This window comes from Salmo salar, chromosome ssa06 (genome assembly GCF_905237065.1).
Source record: "Salmo salar chromosome ssa06, Ssal_v3.1, whole genome shotgun sequence".
NCBI lineage: Eukaryota > Metazoa > Chordata > Actinopteri > Salmoniformes > Salmonidae > Salmo > Salmo salar.
Genome location: NC_059447.1, coordinates 62,491,266 through 62,509,794, shown reverse-complemented (window position 1 = coordinate 62,509,794; position 18,529 = coordinate 62,491,266). Strand labels below are relative to the sequence as shown.

At 45.6% G+C, this 18,529-nt stretch overlaps 1 protein-coding gene across 5 annotated transcripts in view; it reads right to left on the bottom strand.

Annotated features, from left to right (window-relative positions):
* Positions 1–18,529, bottom strand: part of LOC106607780 (protein FAM184A) — a 154,885-nt gene that overhangs the window by 55,621 nt on the left and 80,735 nt on the right. For all 5 annotated transcript variants that reach the window (XM_014205128.2, XM_014205127.2, XM_014205130.2 and 2 more), the window contains exons 3-6: positions 15,081–15,935; positions 13,256–13,391; positions 8,804–8,985; positions 7,262–7,447 (exon numbers count right to left, since the gene is read on the bottom strand). In XM_014205128.2, the coding sequence (XP_014060603.1) occupies positions 7,262–7,447; positions 8,804–8,985; positions 13,256–13,391; positions 15,081–15,935 (1,359 nt within the window). The remainder of the gene's footprint in view (positions 1–7,261; positions 7,448–8,803; positions 8,986–13,255; positions 13,392–15,080; positions 15,936–18,529) is intronic.

The window sequence follows — 18,529 nt, the reverse complement described above, 5'->3', positions numbered from 1 at the left end:
GGCTAGATGCAGGGGCGGAAATCCCAGGGGGGACACGACCCCCCCATCCTGGGAAAAATATGATTTGTCCCCCCCAATATATCACTGAAACATAACTATGTCATTTAAATAATATTAATAATATGCAATGAAAGCAATTGTGCTGATTATAGACACTTAATAGCGCGTTTTTAAGTTTCAAAAGATTGCAACCCCCCCACCCTTTGCCTCACAATGGTTTGATCCACTGCCAGTTCCTTAGCTTGCTACGTAACTGACGTGAGGTTAATCCAGTCAATCGCGCACACACACTAGCTGAATATGCAGAGCTAGCGCGCAAATATTAACTATTAAGCTAGCTAGTAGCTATTCCATTTATGTGGCGTCGTCAAAGATGGAATCAGCATGCAGATGATGTAAGTTAGTGCTTCAAAGTCCCTGTGATAAGGTTAGCGATAAACTGAAATCCAAACTGAACAGAACTACACTCTCTTCTACCATTGTCTTCAATATATTTAATGGTCTCGTTGCAAAAGCTAAATTGTCGCAAGGGAACTTTTATTTATTTATTTTATTTCACCTTTATAGCAAAGATTATAGCAAACACCACTGAAACTGAATTGGTGCTCGCTAGCTTTGCAAATTCAGCTATTGTTGGAAGCCAGCCAATATGAAACAAACTATTAAAATTACAAAAGGTTGCAGCATATGTTGTGTAAATGGTGAACTCATACAGCTGTCAACTCTTGTCATTTTAATCCGTTTCACATTTGCTAGCTACCTTTTAGATCGAAGCCCAAATAGAATGATTGAAGATGATAGAAGCCCATCTCCTACTGTAAATAACCTACACACTGTGTGTGTAGCCAGCCAGCCAGGTAGAAAAATGGCAGAAAAATAAAAGACGGACATCAGAGTATTTTTCAATACACCAAAACGCATAGTAAGAACCCTAGTAGCCTAATATCTCAAAGACTAGTTGATAAAATGTTCATAAGAAAGAAATGAAATTCTAATGGAAATGTTTCACAATGATGTCATTAGGCAGAGCAGGCAACAGATGGCACACAGACAGCAGAGTTGGGGACAGATATGCAGGGACAGACTGGCAGAGACAGGGAGTCTCAGGTAAGTTTGTTGAGTCTTTGTTTGGCAACATTATGAAAGGTTCTCAATTTTTTTTAACTTGTAAAATAGGAACATAATTGGAAAATGCCATGGATACCCCCACTCTCAACTTAAACTGGTGACTGAACTAAGATTTGTTAAAGGCAATGGTATTGCTGTTGTGATTAGTTGTGTAGTTTTGGGTACCGGTAGTTAGGAGTACGGCAAACGCCTTATTTCTTTGGTTCCTCAATATACATTTACCATATTACAATGTAGGCTATGTGTTACAGCACTACTTTTGGTGTCCCCCTCAGGAATTGCTCTTGAGAAAATGTAACGTAATTGTCCCCTCCAAAGTTGATATCAGATTTTCGCCAATGGCTAGATGTCAAGGACAAGATTATTGCTTACAGCAGAGACATTCAAGATACCTGTTGCCTAATAAAAACTACAACAACAACAAAAATGTTATAGAGCCCATTGTGTGCACTTCCGGTAATACAGTCTACCTCAGTATGGTACAGAAACAGTATGACGGTATGGATACCACCCAACCCTAGACACAGCCTGGGATACAGAGTCCCAGCCTGGGATACAGAGTCCCAGCCTGGGATACAGAGTCCCAGCCTGGGATACAGAGTCCCAGCCTCCAGCCTGGGATACAGATTCCCAGCCTGGGATACAGAGTCCCAGCCTGGGATACAGAGTCCCAGCCTCCAGCCTGGGATACAGAGTCCCAGCCTCCAGCCTGGGATACAGAGTCCCAGCCTCCAGCCTGGGATACAGACTCCCAGCCTGGGATAGAGAGAGACAGCTTGGGATACAGAGTCCCAGCCTGGGATACAGAGTCCCAGCCTGGGATACAGAGTCCCAGCCTGGGATACAGAGTCCCAGCCTGGGATACAGAGTCCCAGCCTCCAGCCTGGGATACAGACTCCCAGCCTGGGATAGAGAGACACAGCTTGGGATACAGAGTCCCAGCCTGGGATACAGAGACACAGGCTGGGATACAGAGACACAGGCTGGGATACAGAGACACAGGCTGGGATACAGAGACACAGGCTGGGATACAGAGACACAGGCTGGGATACAGAGACACAGGCTGGTGTCATGACGTTGGCCTGTGGGCAAGGTTTATGACCCCCCCCCCATAAATACCTTTCTCCCTTCCCCTCTCTGAATCTACTGAAGGACTTGAATAGCCTGTGTTAAATATAGAGAGTCTGGGAACATCAAACAAATGGGGAAAAGGAACCATATTTTGGTAATAAAACCAGTTGGAAATATGCTTGGGAACGTAATGAGTATGTATGTCAGTTCGGTTGTCATCTGAGACATTATGACTGATGACAGGACGACATAAACTGTATCTGAGAAAGTATACGCCCTCTAGTTATCAGAGTCACATGGAATTGTTATGCAATTGAAATGTTTGATATTGAAAATGTTTGTTAGGAGATGAAATGTAATTTTAGCTTCCGAATGAGAGATTTGGGTTTTCATAAGGAAAGTGCCCTGCTCGATCAGTGGCCCAACCCTGTGAAGAGACAGGGGTTATAAACGATGAAACACCTCCCTCCCCCTCTCCACTATATAATCATTTGACGAAAAGATAACCACGTTGTTCCAGTACGGGAGGTCTGCAGCCTCTACGTTAGAAGGACACACATGTCAAGAACAGAACTAAGTCAACCTCGGCATGAGCTTTAGTGGCGAATGGTATGAACTTTGAGCTTATTCACTACAGAAGTGCTACTTCCTAGCCATTGAGTTAGCAGCGGCCGCTGCTTACGTGGGCTAGGAAAGGACGGACGACGGATCCAGTCTAACAACCAGACGAAGATACCACCACGTATCCAATTGACCACCATTGACATTCTTCCCGAAAACAGGGAGATCTGTTGGCCAACCCGGCCAGCATCTACGACCAATCTACCGAAGCGCAGCTCAGAGTAAATATTTATTGCATTTTCCTTTTCCAAATGGGCGGTAATTTAGAATGCATAAGATAATGTATTTACGATAGCATAGCTGCTGTTTCTTTGTTCCTAAATCTTCCCGCTCTTTCATTCAAGCCCAACCCCCTTTCCTTTGTGTAACCAGCTTTCATACAGGTTCCGTTCACCAGGGGTGAATTCTGTATGACATGATTGTATTCTGTGTATTTGTAATTCTGTGTGATTAGTTAGGTATTTAGTAAATAAATAATTAAACCCAATTTTGTATTGCTGATTCAACTTGTTAGCCAGGGTTCGTGAAGATAGCCAAGAATTTACAACTTTCATTATAAGACTGAAAATAAGACATTAATATTGACTGTTATCGATGTAAAATATTACAAAGTATTTTAAGAGTTTATTCGGAAGATAACGGCTCTATAAACGTTCTTCCGTGGTGCCCCGACTTTCTAGTTAATTACATTTACATGATTAGCTTAATCAGGTAATATTAATTACAGAGAAATCATTTTATAAGTTAGCATGTCATATCACTTAATCCGGCATAGCCAAAGACACGACACTGGGATACAGAGACCCAGCCTGGGATACAGAGACCCAGCCTGGGATACAGAGACCCAGCCTGGGATACAGAGACCCAGCCTGGGATACAGAGACCCAGCCTGGGATACAGATACCCAGCCTGGGAGACAGTCCCAGCCTACAGAGACACAGCCTGGGATACAGAGACACAGCCTGGGATACAGAGACACAGCCTGGGATACAGAGACACAGCCTGGGATACAAAGACACAGCCTGGGATACAAAGACACAGCCTGGGATACAAAGACACAGCCTGGGATACAAAGACACAGCCTGGGATACAAAGACACAGCCTGGGATACAAAGACACAGCCTGGGATACAGAGACACAGCCTGGGATACAGAGACACAGCCTGGGATACAGAGACACAGCCTGGGATACAGAGACACAGCCTGGGATACAGAGTCTCAGCCTGGGATACAGAGACACAGCCTTGGATACAGAGACACAGCCTGGGATACAGAGACACAGCCTGGGATACAGAGACACAGCCTGGGATACAGAGACACAGCCTGGGATACAGAGACACAGCCTGGGATACAGAGACACAGCCTGGGATACAGAGACACAGCCTGGGATACAGAGACACAGCCTGGGATACAGAGACACAGCCTGGGATACAGAGACACAGCCTGGGATACAGAGACACAGCCTGGGATACAGAGACACAGCCTGGGATACAGAGACACAGCCTGGGATACAGAGACACAGCCTGGGATACAGAGACACAGCCTGGGATACAGAGACACAGCCTGGGATACAGAGACACAGCCTGGGATACAGAGACACAGCCTGGGATACAGAGACACAGCCTGGGATACAGAGACGCAATAGAGTTACGGAGACAAATAGCACTGGGCTCTCATATAGAGATGTGATGGAATGGGAGGAAGACCTAGATCTGAGCAAAATACGGCCCTAAAAGCTGAGGGAGACTAGCAACAAGCACACATTAGGAAATGTTTTTGATGGGGCTGTTGTCAACCATTATAACCAATTTGTTTCCATGTGATTTCAAACCACTAGCCATCCATAATAACAGTCCTTCTGTTCTGTGTGTATGGCAGGCAGCACTTGAGGATACTCAAAGCTACACCAGCACAGAGCTGTTTTCAACACTCGTGGGATTGCCTTGACAAGTGGCAGCCAAGCTGCAGAACCAAATCAGAGAAGCGAAGCCTGGAATTCATGCATGCACATGACATGGAGGGGCTTGAAGGGAAACGAGGCCGTGCTGCCCATTGTAATGACTCTCTCTCCCCCACTCTTTCTCTCCAGTGGTTCCAGCAGCAATTTGTGTCTGTGTGATTGATTAACACCTATTTGAAACCAGAGGTGGGACCAAGTCACTATTATTCAAGTCACAAGGTCCGAGGTTCAAGTCGAGTCTCAAGTAGAACGGGTCAAGACTCGAGTCAAGTCCAAGTCGTGCATACTAAGAGCGAGTCAAGTCGAGTCACACGTTTTCCAGTCAAGTCTCGTGCAACGATTTGCTGGACTGCAAATCTTTGTCTGTTTATTGAGGCTACCCAGGCAGCCCTTTTCATTATTTTGTCTGCAAGACATTTTGATAAGCCCATTGTAAAACAGGGACCTTGCATCAGTCGTAAGGGTGTGACATCAGCAAAAGGCAAGGCATGTTGACGTGCTCAGAGCATAGATTTATTTACAGGTCTCGGTGATCCAATGGCGAAAGTGCCATATCACACAAAACGTACAAGTAGACTTGTATACACAGGCAACGTCCCGAAAGAAATAGGACAGGTGGAGCCAGAGACAGATGCTATCTGAACAGACACAGGTAGAGGACAAGACTGGACAGCCTCCCCTTGAGAAACCACATGGAACCTGTCTAACAGGACCTCTTTCAGGACCATACAATTACCCAATTGGCAATAACAACTAATAAACTGGTTCTACAATGTAAAAGGTCATTTCCACATACGTCGCTACATTCGTCTTAATCAGACTTAATGATTATTAATGATATTTCAACACCGTGCATACATGGAATAATCATTTTCGCTTATTCAACCTTCTGACTCCAAAGCGTGGAACTCCTATTACGCACAACCAGGATGACAGAGACATAGGATGCAGACCCATGGAACTCCGACCTAACCCGGAAAATATGGATATAGGAAACCATACATTGAATGAAATAAAGAGATATTCTACCTCATGAGTCTTGTAAACGTGCACAATAAACGTCGCTCCCAGTCAGAGGGTAAGATGTGGTTGGTTAAATGAAAATGCATCGTAGGCCTTAATGAGGCCTATCAAACATGAAACAGAAATGTCTACGTGTTGCAATAAACGGTACGGGGATGGAATGATGAAGCGCTAGCAATTATTGTAGTATTTGATGTAATATAGATTTACCACATAGGGCCTATGCATTCAAACGTGTGAAAGCAAGAGCAGACATTTCAACAGGAGTGAAAAACCACTCTCCACTGGTGGGAATTTGGAGAGAGCAACTGAAGAGCCGTGCCTACAGTATGGTGCGTCTTCGCCACAGTAATAATTCATTTTAAACAAATTCCAAATGCAAGCTTCATAAGTAAATTACCAATTTCAACCAATTGTTACATACCAAAATACCAGCAGGCCTATGCAAGTTACTGTTGCCCCATTGCTGATGAGCTTGCCAAGTAAACAGTTCATGTGCTTGATCACCAAACCATTTTTGGAGCAGCATATTAATTTGATATTTGCGCTGCACCCTATCCTATAACTGTACAGCAAATCAGCAATGTGTTCGCTAGATCACCACCTGACCTGTGTTGGCTGACAGTTCGCTGGTCCAATCAGAGTGCCGAGTGTACGTTTCACTAGCCAATCTGTTGCAGGTTATTTTTTTTGCAAGGGAGATGCTGTCTCTGGCTGTCTCTGGCTGCGTGGAGAGTAATCCACGTAGACTCTGTGCCACAAAATGAGTGACACAACATTACAAAACCTGGCCAGATAAATTCAAGTCATCAGACTCAAGTCAAAGTCGAGTCCCGAGTCTTGAGGCTCCAAGTCAAATTTGTGACTTGAGTCAGACTCGACCCAAGTCATGTGACTCGAGTCCACAAAATTGGTCTTGACTTTCCTAATAGGAGGGAATGGAGCAGTCTCGACTCAGAATAGACCTTTCTCTTATCCACACATTCAATTAGTATAAGGCAATCATTGTTTCCGCTGTTGTTCTTTAGTTTTTATTTATTTAACTAGGCAAGTCAGTTAAGAACAAATTCTTATTTACAATGATGGCCTACCAAAAGGCCTCCCGCGGGTTTAGTCTTACTGTTGGATCCGGTGTAACTTGTTCAATAGGGTGGTTGTAATGTCAATTCTAGAGCAGTGATGTTTGGTACAGATCTGCACAATACTGCAATTGCAGAATCTATTACTGTAAGCCCTGTCCATTTGATATTCATAACAATAGCCAAATCATAGCAAAACATGGCTTGGAGGTGAAATGATCTGCTGCTGTGTATGTTCAGCCCATCCCATTGCAGCAGTGTGTGTGTGTGTGTGTGTGTGTGTGTGTGTGTGTGTGTGTGTGTGTGTGTGTGTGTGTGTATTGCGTAGGTACAGTGTTGTGTTACTGGAGGTTGTGTGTGTGTGTGTGCGTGTAACTCACAGCCAGTAGCCGGCTCTTCTCCGTCTCGGCAGTAGTCTTTGTGTTCTCCAGGGTGGCCCGGTGTTTTTTCGACAGCTCCTCCAGCGCCCGGGTCTGTGACTCTTTGAAGTGGGCGGCGTCGTCCTCGTATTTGGCACGCATGTTTACCATCTCCTTCTCGTACACCTGCTTCTCCTCCCGTAGAGTCTGATGGAACAACACACACAGAGACAACACCATGACTGTCAGCCCTATGTGTTTATCTAAGACGCTTGATTCTAGTTTAATTAAAACCAGCTGTGAGCAGAATGCTAAGCTCATTACAGTCTTATTTACATTCCCTTGGTAATTTGAGTGAGCATCTTATTTGAGTCAGTCACACACAGGTAACACATGAAGGCCGTTCTGCTTTTCAGTCTCGCTGTCTGTCGGTGTGTTGATGTGGCAAAAAGGTGACAGCCTAAAGATGCTTCAAATCCACTCTGACACATTCAGAGGAGAGAGAGAGAGAGAGAGAGAGAGAGAGAGAGAGAGAGAGAGAGAGAGAGAGAGAGAGAGAGAGAGAGAGAGAGAGAGAGAGAGAGAGAGAGAGAGAGGCGCACTTCTCAGAATGCCAGCAGCCCAGTGGATCTGAAAAATGTACTCACACCTCCGTTCCCATCAAGTTGTCATAGTAACACCTAACTCTAGGCTATGGTAATGTGAAACAGGACAGCGATTTCCTGGGAACTGTGGAGGTGAGAACATCGCTCTCAGTTTTTCAGGCTACAGCATTGCAGTGAAAGTGACTGGGGGGGAATTGTCATTAAGACACACCAATGTCAACACAACACTCTCCCTGTCTTGAGAGCATATTACATATTCAGAATGGCATATGGTGAAAGATTCAACTGTGCATTTTACCATAATGGAAATGCAGAATGGGGATATAAATCTTGCTTGACATTTACAGGGGAACTACAGTTTGTCTTCTGAGCTACGGTTCGTAAATAATGTGACCTTTTTGGACGTTCTTTTTAAAAGGTTGTTCAAATTTGACTCGCTCAGCAGCATTTTGTGAGTTCAGAGGCAATGCAAATTTCAGGGCTCTGTAACTCCGGAGAGAAAGGGGGGACTTTCCAAGGGGCAAGCTAACATTCTAGTCATAAAATATTTTTGGGTTGTTGTGTACTCTGACATCAATAATTGAAGTTAAATGCTATTTTACAACCAGAAAGCATGGCTTAGAGCAAAATGGTGACTATATTGTAAGAAATGGCAAATAGCTGACATTTAATGAAGCAAACCCTGATGCAAAATTGATGTCTACTTATACCAAAAACGTAGTCCTTTGCTAAATCAAAGTACTCAGCTAAATGTTAACAAAAGCGCAATTCTTTTGTCTAGTAACTTCTCTTTCCAAGATGTTGAGTTTTGTGAATTAAACATGGAGGAGTGGATTTAGGCACTGCAACAGCTATTTCCTTATTGGAAGAGCTGGTGCAGAATAACAGTCTGTCCTCAAACAACTCAAGGATCCAGAGAGGCAGATATATAGTTCCCTCCACCACACTGAAGTCTCACCTTCTCCAGGGATAGAATCTGTTGCCTCTGCCTGTCATCTAGTGCGTGGGTCTTGTTCTGGAGGGCCCCGCGTTCTTCCTCTAGACGGATCACCTTGTCCTTCAGACGAGACTTCTCAGACTCCAGGTCCCGGATGGCTGCCTCGTGGGTCATCTGAGTGGCCTGCAGGCTGCCAATGTGACCTGGCAAGGAGAGGGGGGAGAGAGAGAGAGAATGAGAAACAGTCCAGCCAGACAGTGTTATTATACTGGACAAAACTATAGACGCAACATGCAACAATTTCAAAGATTTGACTGAGTTACAGTTCATATGAGTCAATTGAAATGAATTCATTAGGCCCTAATCTATGGATTTCAGATGACTGGGAATACAGATATGCATCTGTTGGTCACAGATACCTTTAAAAAAAAATGGGCCTCACAATGGGCCTCAGGATCTCGTCACGGTAATTTTGTACATTCAAATTGCCATCGATAAAATGTAATTGTGTTCGTTGTCCGTAGCTTATACCTGCCCATACCATAACCCCACTGCCACCATGGGGCACTCTGTTCACAACGGTGACATCAGCAAACCGCTCGCCCACACAACGCCATACACATGGTCTGCGGTTGTGAGGCAGGTTGGATGTCCTGCCAAACTCTCAAAACAACATTGGAGGCAGCTTATGGTCACAGCTCTGGTGGACATTTCTGCAGTCAGTATGCCAGTTGCACGTCTGTGGCATTGTGTTGTGTGACAAAACTGCACATTTTAGAGTGGCCTTTTATTGTCCCCAACGGTTTAATCAGATTCTTGATATATCACACCTGTCAGGCGGATGGATTACCCGGGGAAAGGAGAAATGCTCACTAACAGCACAACAGGGATGTAAACATAGCACAATCTCCTGTCAACAGGTATGCTAGCTGGAGCTACCTACCTCCAGAGTGAATTAAACAACTCTGTGGGTTCTGGTTCATTCTGCCATCCATGGGGAATGTATCATACCAGTAGAAGAAAGAGAGCCGCATGACAGATAATAATTATTGTGAATAGACAGACGGAAGCCTACATAGGTTTCCTGTGCACCTGTTTAATTTCAGAGGGGCATAAAACCAAAGATACTTTTTTTATTTTCCGAAAAGAACAGATGCAAGCTTGTGCAAAGGCTGCAATTTTTACTTTACTTATTTAATTAGATTATTTTATATATATATGTACATTTTCGTGATATCCAAATCAAATCAAATTTTATTCGACACATGCGCTGAATACAACAGGTGTAGACCTTACAGTGAAATGCTTACTTACGAGCCCCTAACCAACAATGCAGTTTAAAAAAATACAGATAAGAATAAGAAATAAAAGCAGCAAGTAATTAAAGAGCAGCAGTAAAATAACAATAGCGAGACTAAAAGAGGGGGGGAGGGGCAATGCAAACAGTCTGGGTAGCCATTTGATTAGGTGTTCAGGAGTCTTATGTCTTGGGGGTAGAAGCTGTTTAGAAGCCTCTTGGACCCAGACTTGGCGCTCCGGTCCCGCTTGCCGTGCGGTAGTAGAGAGAACAGTCTATGACTTGGGTGGCTGGAGTCTTTGACAATTTTTAGGGCCTTCCTCTGACACTATCCTCTGTAGTGCCTTGCGGTCAGAGGCCGAGCAGTTGCCATACCAGGCAGTGATGCAACCAGTCAGGATGCTCTCGATTGTGCAGCAGTAGAACCTTTTGAGGATCTGAGGACCCATGCCAAATCTTTTTAGTTTCCTGAGGGGGAATAGGTTTTGTCGTTGCCCTCTTCATGACTGTCTTGGTGTGCTTGGACCATGTTAGTCTGTTGGTGGTGTGGACACCAAGGAACTTGAAGCTCTCAACCTGCTCCACTGTAGACCCGTCGATGAGAATGGGGACGTGCTCGGTCCTCTTTTTCCTGTAGTCCACAATCATCTCCTTTGTCTTGATCATGTTGAGGGGGAGGTTGTTGTCCTGGCACCACACAGCCAGGCCTCTGACCTCCTCCCTATAGGCTGTCTCGTCATTGTCGGTGATCAGGCCTACCACTGTTGTGTCATTAGCAAACTTAATTATGGTGTTGGAGTCGTGCCTGGCCATGCAGTCATGAGTGAACAGGGAGTACAGGAGGGGACTGAGCACGCACCCCTGAGGGGCCCATGTGTTGAGGGTCAGCGTGGCGGATGTGTTGTTATCTACCCTTACCACCTGGGGGTGGCCCGTCAGGAAGTCCAGGATCCAGTTGCAGAGGTAGGTGTTTAGTCCCAGGGCCCTTAGCTTATTGATGAGCTTTGAGGGCACTATGGTGTTGAACGCTAAGCTGTAGTCAATGAATAGCATTCTCACATAGGTGTTCCTTTTGTCCAGGTGGGAAAGGGCAGTGTGGAGTGCAATAGAGATTACATCATCTGTGGATCTGTTGGGGCGGTATGCAAATTGGAGTGTGTCTAGAGTTCCTGGGATAATGGTGTTGTTGTGAGCCATGACCAGCCTTTCGAAGCACTTCATGGCTACAGACGTGAGTGCTACGGGTCAATAGACGTTTAGGCAGGTTACCTTAGTGTTCTTGGGCACAGGAACTATGGTGGTCTGCTTAAAACATGTTGGTATTACAGACTCGGACAGGGAGAGGTTGAAAATGTCAGTGAAGACACTTGCTAGTTGGTCAGCGCATGCTTGCAGTACACATCCTGGTAATCCATCTGGCCCTGCGGCGTTGTGAATGTTGACCTGTTTAACGGTCTTACTCACATCGGCTGCGGAGAGCGTGATCACACAGTCTTCCAGAACAGCTGGTGCTCTCATGCATGTTTCAGTGTTATTTGCCTCGAAGCGAGCATAGAAGTAGTTTAGCTCGTCTGGTAGGCTCGTAGCACCGGGCAGCTCTCGGCTGTGCTTCCCTTTGTAGTCTGTAATGATCTGCAAGCCCTGCCACATCCAACGAGCGTCAGAGCCGGTGTAGTACGATTCAATCTTAGTCCTGTATTGACACTTTGCCTGTTTGATGGTTTGTCTGAGGGCATAGCGGGATTTCTTATAAGCTTCCGGGTTAGAGTCCCGCTCCTTGAAAGCGGCAGCTCTAGCCTTTAGCTCAGTGCGGATGTTGCCTGTAATCCACGGCTTCTGGTTGGGGTATGTACGTACGGTCACTATGGGGACGACATCGTCGATGCACTTATTGATGAAGCCAATGACTGATCTGGTGTACTCCTCAATGCCATCGGAGGAATCCCGGAACATATTCCAGTCTGTGCTAGCAAAACAGTCCTGTAGCTTAGCATCTGCTTCATCTGACCACTTTTTTATTGATCTAGTCACTGGTGCTTCCTGCTTTAATTTTTGCCTCTAAGCAGGAATCAGGAGGATAGAATTATGGTCAGATTTGCCAAATGGAGGGCGAGGGAGAGCTTTGTATGGATCTCTGTGTGTGGAGTAAAGGTGGTCCAGAGTTTTTATCCCCCTCTGGTTGCACATTTAACATGCTGATAGAAATTTGGTCAAACGGATTTAAGTTTCCTTGCATTAAAGTCCCCAGCTACTAGGAGCGCTGCCTCTGGGTGAGCGTTTTCTTGTTTGCTTATGGCGGAATACAGCTCATTCAATGCTGTCTTAGTGCCAGCCTCTGACTGTGGTGGTACGTAAACAGCTACGAAAAATAGTTTATCATAAGATACTCTACCTCAGACGAGCAATAGCTCGAGACATCCTTAGATATCGTGCACCAGCTGTTATTTACAAAAATACATAGTACACGTAGTTACAGTCTTGTCCCATCGCTGCAACTCCCGCACTGTTTCTTGACACACTGCTCGCTTAACCCGGAAGCCAGTCACACCAATGTGTCGGAGGAAACACCATACTGTAACACCTGGTGACCGTGTCAGCGTGCATGCGCCCGGCCTGCCACAGGAGTCGCTAGAGCGCGATGGGACAATGACATCCCGGCCCGGCCAAACCCTCCCCTAACCTGGACGACGCTGAGCCAACTGTGCGCCGCCTCATGGGTCTCCCGGTCACAGCCGGCTGTGACAAAGCCCGGGATCGAACCCGGATCTGTATTGCCTTAGACCGCTGCACCACTCAGGAGGCAAAGGCTGGTCAATTGAACCAACATTATTTCACGACTTGCTGAGATACTGTATGCATAGACTTCAATATTGGTGGGAATCATGTAGGACCAAGAGTGCAGTAGGCCACTATTCACTCGTGTTTTTCAGGTAGTGTAGTACTGTGGGTTGTAACAGAGAGAGCATGAAGGAGGAGAAGCGGGTGCATAGTCTGTCAGTAGGAGGAGGAAAAGAAAAGAGGAGGAGGGAAAGAGTGCAGTAGGGTGTATACTGCCAGTAACAGAGGGAGGAGGGGGGAAGAGAGACAAGGGGAAGAGAAGGAGAGTGCAGCGTTTACCGCTAGGTTAAGAACGCTAATAGAGAGGAGGTGGGGAGGAGGGTGGCATGCTAACTCACTGGCTTTGAGGAGGATCTCTGTGGCCTGCTGCTGCACACGATCTCTGGTGGCTTCCAGCTCGCACTCGGCTTCCTTCTGTCGGATCTCCACGATCTCGGCATCCTGCGTCACCTCGTCCAGCTGTTTGCTCAAGTCCTGAAGCACAGACACAGAGCACAGGTTAGCCCACACTACCGAGGCACAGACACACCTACTGTAGCACAGGGTCAACTCACTGTGTTCATTCACTCTCCCTAAACAATGAAACAGTATATATGACTTACTCACTCATACTCTCTAATTATCACTTAACTTTCTCTTTCTTTCTCCTTCTGTCTTATCACCATCACTCTCTTTTTTAATTCCTGCATTTTCACTCTCTGTAGAGATGTAGAGATGTAGAGAGAAAAAACACTTTTCATTCTTAATTGGACAGCGTTTACAGCATAGTGCATGTTGTCTACTGCTCTCAAGGACTCGTTACCTATGAAATAATACATCGGATTGGCCATGAAATAGGCACTTAGCTTTACATTTCCCATGGGAATAAAGCCCATTTGCAAGTGGTGTTCTAATAAATATCTTGACTCGTTTGGCAGATTAAAAAAAAAAAAGTTGATGTTCTTTAAATGAATAGATTAAGGGACTACATTTCCTCAAGCAAGAATCTATTTCACTAACGGAATCTGAATATCTGGGTGTTAACCACAGAAGTCTTGCCCAAAATCTATTTGATGATAAGATGGAGTATCTTAAGAGCCAAATGTAGACTACCTTTACAGCCCGGCTTTCTTTCTCCAAGTTGTCTGCCATTCACTAGGCCTAAATTAAGTCTGCATTCTTTGTAGAGGGACACAACATGTAGCTACAGTAAAATAAACATCTGGTAGTGAGTGAAACAGGGGATGCATTTTGATTGTCTAGTATAGTGTGATTTCCCATTCTGATTGGTCCGTAGGGTGTGATTTCCCCGATGAGCAGGTGCAGGTGTGTGTGCAATGAGCCGTTTAGGGAGAGAGGACATGCTTTAATCGCTCTCTCAGTTTGTTTTGTTCCTCTTAATGAAAAACCCAATTGTGGTGGCATGGCTGATATCATCGTGTCACACCTGCCTTCCTGATAAGCAGTAGGCACCCATCTCATACTAAACTGACTGGATGGGCTCCTGGGAGCTATCCATATAACACAGTCCCACCAATACATGTTACGGGGACTAGGTCTTTGGTTTACTGAAAGGGAATATCTATAGTAACCAGTATTATTAAATTACAATTAAATCACACTGGGATTTTCAGGATTATCACACAGGTAATTGCCAAAATAAAGGAAACACTTCCTGAATTAATTAAGCAATTAAAATCCCGTCATGCTTAGGCTCAAGTATAGAAAGTTGCCCATTATTTTGGCTACCATGGCTAGAAGAGATCTCAGTGACTTTGAAAGAGGGGTCTCAAAGGAGCAAAGGCAGTTTAAAGTGCGTTTTCCACAACCATCAAGAAAACACCAAATGATGGAATTTCTTGTGGAAGAATGGAGTCGAATCCTTCCAACAGAGTTCCAGACACTTGTAGAGTCTATGCCAAGGTGCATTGAAGCTGTTCTGGCGGCTTGTGGTGACCCAACGCCCTATAAAGACACTATGTTGCTGTTTCCTTTATTTTGGCAGTTATCTGTATTAAATGCTTTCTGGGCTAAACGAAAGATTACCGTAATAATACAACATCAACGTTAGCTACATATCTTCTACTATGAAGTGGACATGTGTATCTCTTTAAGACTAATAGCTTTGGGGCCTTTCATTGGGACATTTAAGCCACAGAGGGGTATCTCCACAGCCGATCTTACCTTGATGTTGCTCTCGGCTGCAGTGAGCGAGGCCTGCAACTTGTGGGACTTCTCCCTGTGATCCCGGGCCTCCTCCTGCACCCTCTGCAGCTCGGAGCGCAGCTTCCCCAGGGTCTTCTGCAGCGCTGCCTCCTGCATGTGGAACTCCCTCCGCAGCTCCGCCTCAGTCTTCTTCCAGGCCTGCAGGTTGTCTGCGGTGAGCTGCTGCGTACGCTTCATGGCCTCCAGCTCGCGCTCGTAGAAGGCCTGGGCCTTGTTAAGCTTAGCCTCATACTCCTCCACCAGCCTCTTCTTGTCCCCCTTCACCTCGTCCACGCGCTCCGACAGGGACTCCACCTCAGCCTTGTGCAGCTGTCCCAGTTTCTCCTGGTCCTTGCTGTGGTTCTGGTTCTGGCTCTGGTGGCTGCGGAGCAGCTCCGACACCTCCTGCCGATGGTTGGCCTTCAGCTCCTCCAGCGCCAGCTTCTTCTCCTGCTCAAACTGGGCCTGCGCCGTGCCGAAGAAGCGCAGTTTCTCCTCGAACGAGCGCCGCATCTCCTCCACCTCGCGGGACATGGTGACAACACGCTTTGTGTGCTGAGCCTCGGTGCACAGCTGCATGTCCTCCACGCGCTGCCGGTAGGTCTCAAACTCGGCGAGGGCCTGGCGCTTCATGCGCTCGTGCAGCTCCATGGACTCCTCCATTGACTGGATGCGCTGCTTCAGGTCCATCTCGTCACTGATCTTGCCCTTGTACTGCATGATCTTCTCCCGCGTCTCCGACAGGATCTGCTGCACCTCCTCCTCGTGCGCCTCCTTCAGTATCTGGATGGCCGCCTCGTGCTCGTCGTTCTTGGTGTTGAGGGCGTAGATTACCTGGGGAGGCGGGAAGAAAATTAGAATGGGAGACAGGATAGAACAAACGCATATCCAATGGCTTTGAACGGGTGCTGGAGATCAAAGTGAATGTCCCTCAGCAAAAACCTGTATGGCGACGCGTTAGCAGTCTTCTCCGGTTCAGGCGATAAAAGTAACCTTAATGTACATCAGCAAGAAAGTTCAAGCTTTGTATGATGATATGATAGCATTGTCCTGAAAGTAAAAGGTTTCTCATTACATTAACTGTCTGACTGCAGTCATAAAACACTTATGAGACGCATGATTGACAGTTGAGTGAGTGGCTGACCTTTACTCCCCCAAAATTACTTCCAACTGAAAGCCCGGATAATCTGACTACAAAGTGATTTTGGGAGAAAATGAGTTTTACATTTACAGTTTAAGAGCCATGAGAAATGTCCCCTAATCTAATCCTCCCCCTACTGATCCAGGGTGTTTGCTCCGGGCTGCTGCCCTACGGAATAAGGCTATTTGTTTTCTCGCCAGATACACACATCCAATAATTCATCATGCTGAACAGTTGAATACTTTTGATAATCCTTGTTTACTTAGTACAAAAGCCTGTCATCACAATAAGATAGAAAAGAAAGGAAAAATAAAATGCCCTTTTCTGAGAATTCTATCCATATTTTGTACACCAGGGTGAAAACATCGGAAGGACTGTGAAGTTCTTAAATGTGTTGCCAACTTGCCAGTGTTTTTGATATGCAAAACCTTTTATAATATGTTTAAACAGACTTCTTTTGTTATCACCCTTAAGATTGTCTGTTACGGCTCTTCATCAAATGATAGTAAATGCAACACATTGTACCCAACCAGGTAGGTCAACATTTTTATCAAAGGTTTATTCAAGAAAATACAAACCCACCAGGGCTTCCTGGCTTCCTATTGTAACCTCCCCTGCAATCCTTCAAGCACATTATCATGTCTCAAAGGAGATAAGAGACCTATGCAGCAGTATCTCAGCTCAATACCCATTATAGACCTTAGGCCTAATCATATCCATCCTTTAGATAAAATAATCATGTCCTCGTTGAAATGCATTTTAGGGGAATGAAAGGACCCCAGCTTGTGACGTTTCTCACAAGCAATGAGGGGCTGAGTCTGAATTAATTTCCATAATTGTTTTGACAAATGATTAGGGGAGAAAGCTAAAAGTTCTGTGCCTATCTGGTGTTAGTGCGGCAATCTAGCTAGCCACATGTGAAGAGAGAGATAGAGGGAGAGATAAAGAGGGAGGGAGTGAGAGAGAGATGGATGGATAGAGAGTGAGAGAGAGACAGAGAGAGAGAGAGAGAGAGAGAGAGAGAGAGAGAGAGAGTGCGGTCTGTTGTCCCATGGTCTCAGCGGGTGAGATGGCTTTGGCAGAGAACCGTGATGTGGTGTCATCATTCCATAATGGATTCTCCCCTCCATTTGACCTGAGAGGAACCCAGGACTACCTCCCATATAGCCTCCATCCATTTTTATCTCTATCACGCAGCCAGGCACGGCTCAGCACCGTCAGTTCCTGCAGCACGGACCCTACAGCCATTTAGTAGAGCCAAGGGCTTTGGAATGAGCTTACTCAGCATTCTCCCAGGATCCTCTTCAAAAAAAGAGAGCGAGAGATGAACTGATTTAGGCCTATGTGTTCTGTTTCAAATAGAACGCAAACGAAATGCACTGACAAGAGTGAAACAAATCAACGTCAAAGTTCTGTATCGATTGCAGACTCATCAAAGTATTGCTGCTACCTGTCTTTTTCTTTATCACAAGTCTAGCCGTTTCCCAAAACCCATATCCTCCCTCTTTAATTAAAAGGATATCCTCTGCTCCTGAATCATTATGTTAGGCTCCATGTGTTATTACCATCCCCATCTCCCCAGGTGAGATCAATGTGTGGTTCTGCTGCCTGAGATGTTCTCATAATGACAGTGACTGGGCTAATGAATAAGACAGCACTTAAAGAGCACAGAGCAGTACAAAATAGATTTTTGTACAACGCATTGTGAACGCTGAATCTGTGATTGCAGATGGATGCATTCATCACTGACGGGATGAACCCAATATAACACAGGCTGCTTAGTAGTCAGCCTGAAACATGAGCTGAAAGCCCCAAGAGTGGGCCTAGACCTACTTACCGTTAGCTACGAATGTGTTTGCTAACTGTCTCAGTCTTAACACTAAGCTCCAATAATTGCTTAAAGGTGAGCCTTATTCATGTTCCCAGAATGGTTTGAGGATGCTGAAGACAGAGAAGAAAGGGTAATCTCTTAGATCACGAAAGGAAAAGACATCAAGGCAACACTGGAGGCTCTGGGTTAAGTTTCCAGAGTGAACTACTCAGCATTGCCCATCTCACAGACTCTGGAATACAGAATGATGATACACAAAGGAGTATGGATCTGAATTATTGCCATAAATGAATGACGACCAGTAATCCCAGGTAGCAAGATTTAGATATAGAAGTGAACAGCGGGTGTCAAACTCAAAGCCCCCTGGTTGTGGATGTTAATCTTTGGGCTGAAGCCAGCACGTTCGGCACATGACGAGGCATCATCTGCCCCAGAAAAGGAGGGCTCAGCTCAGGT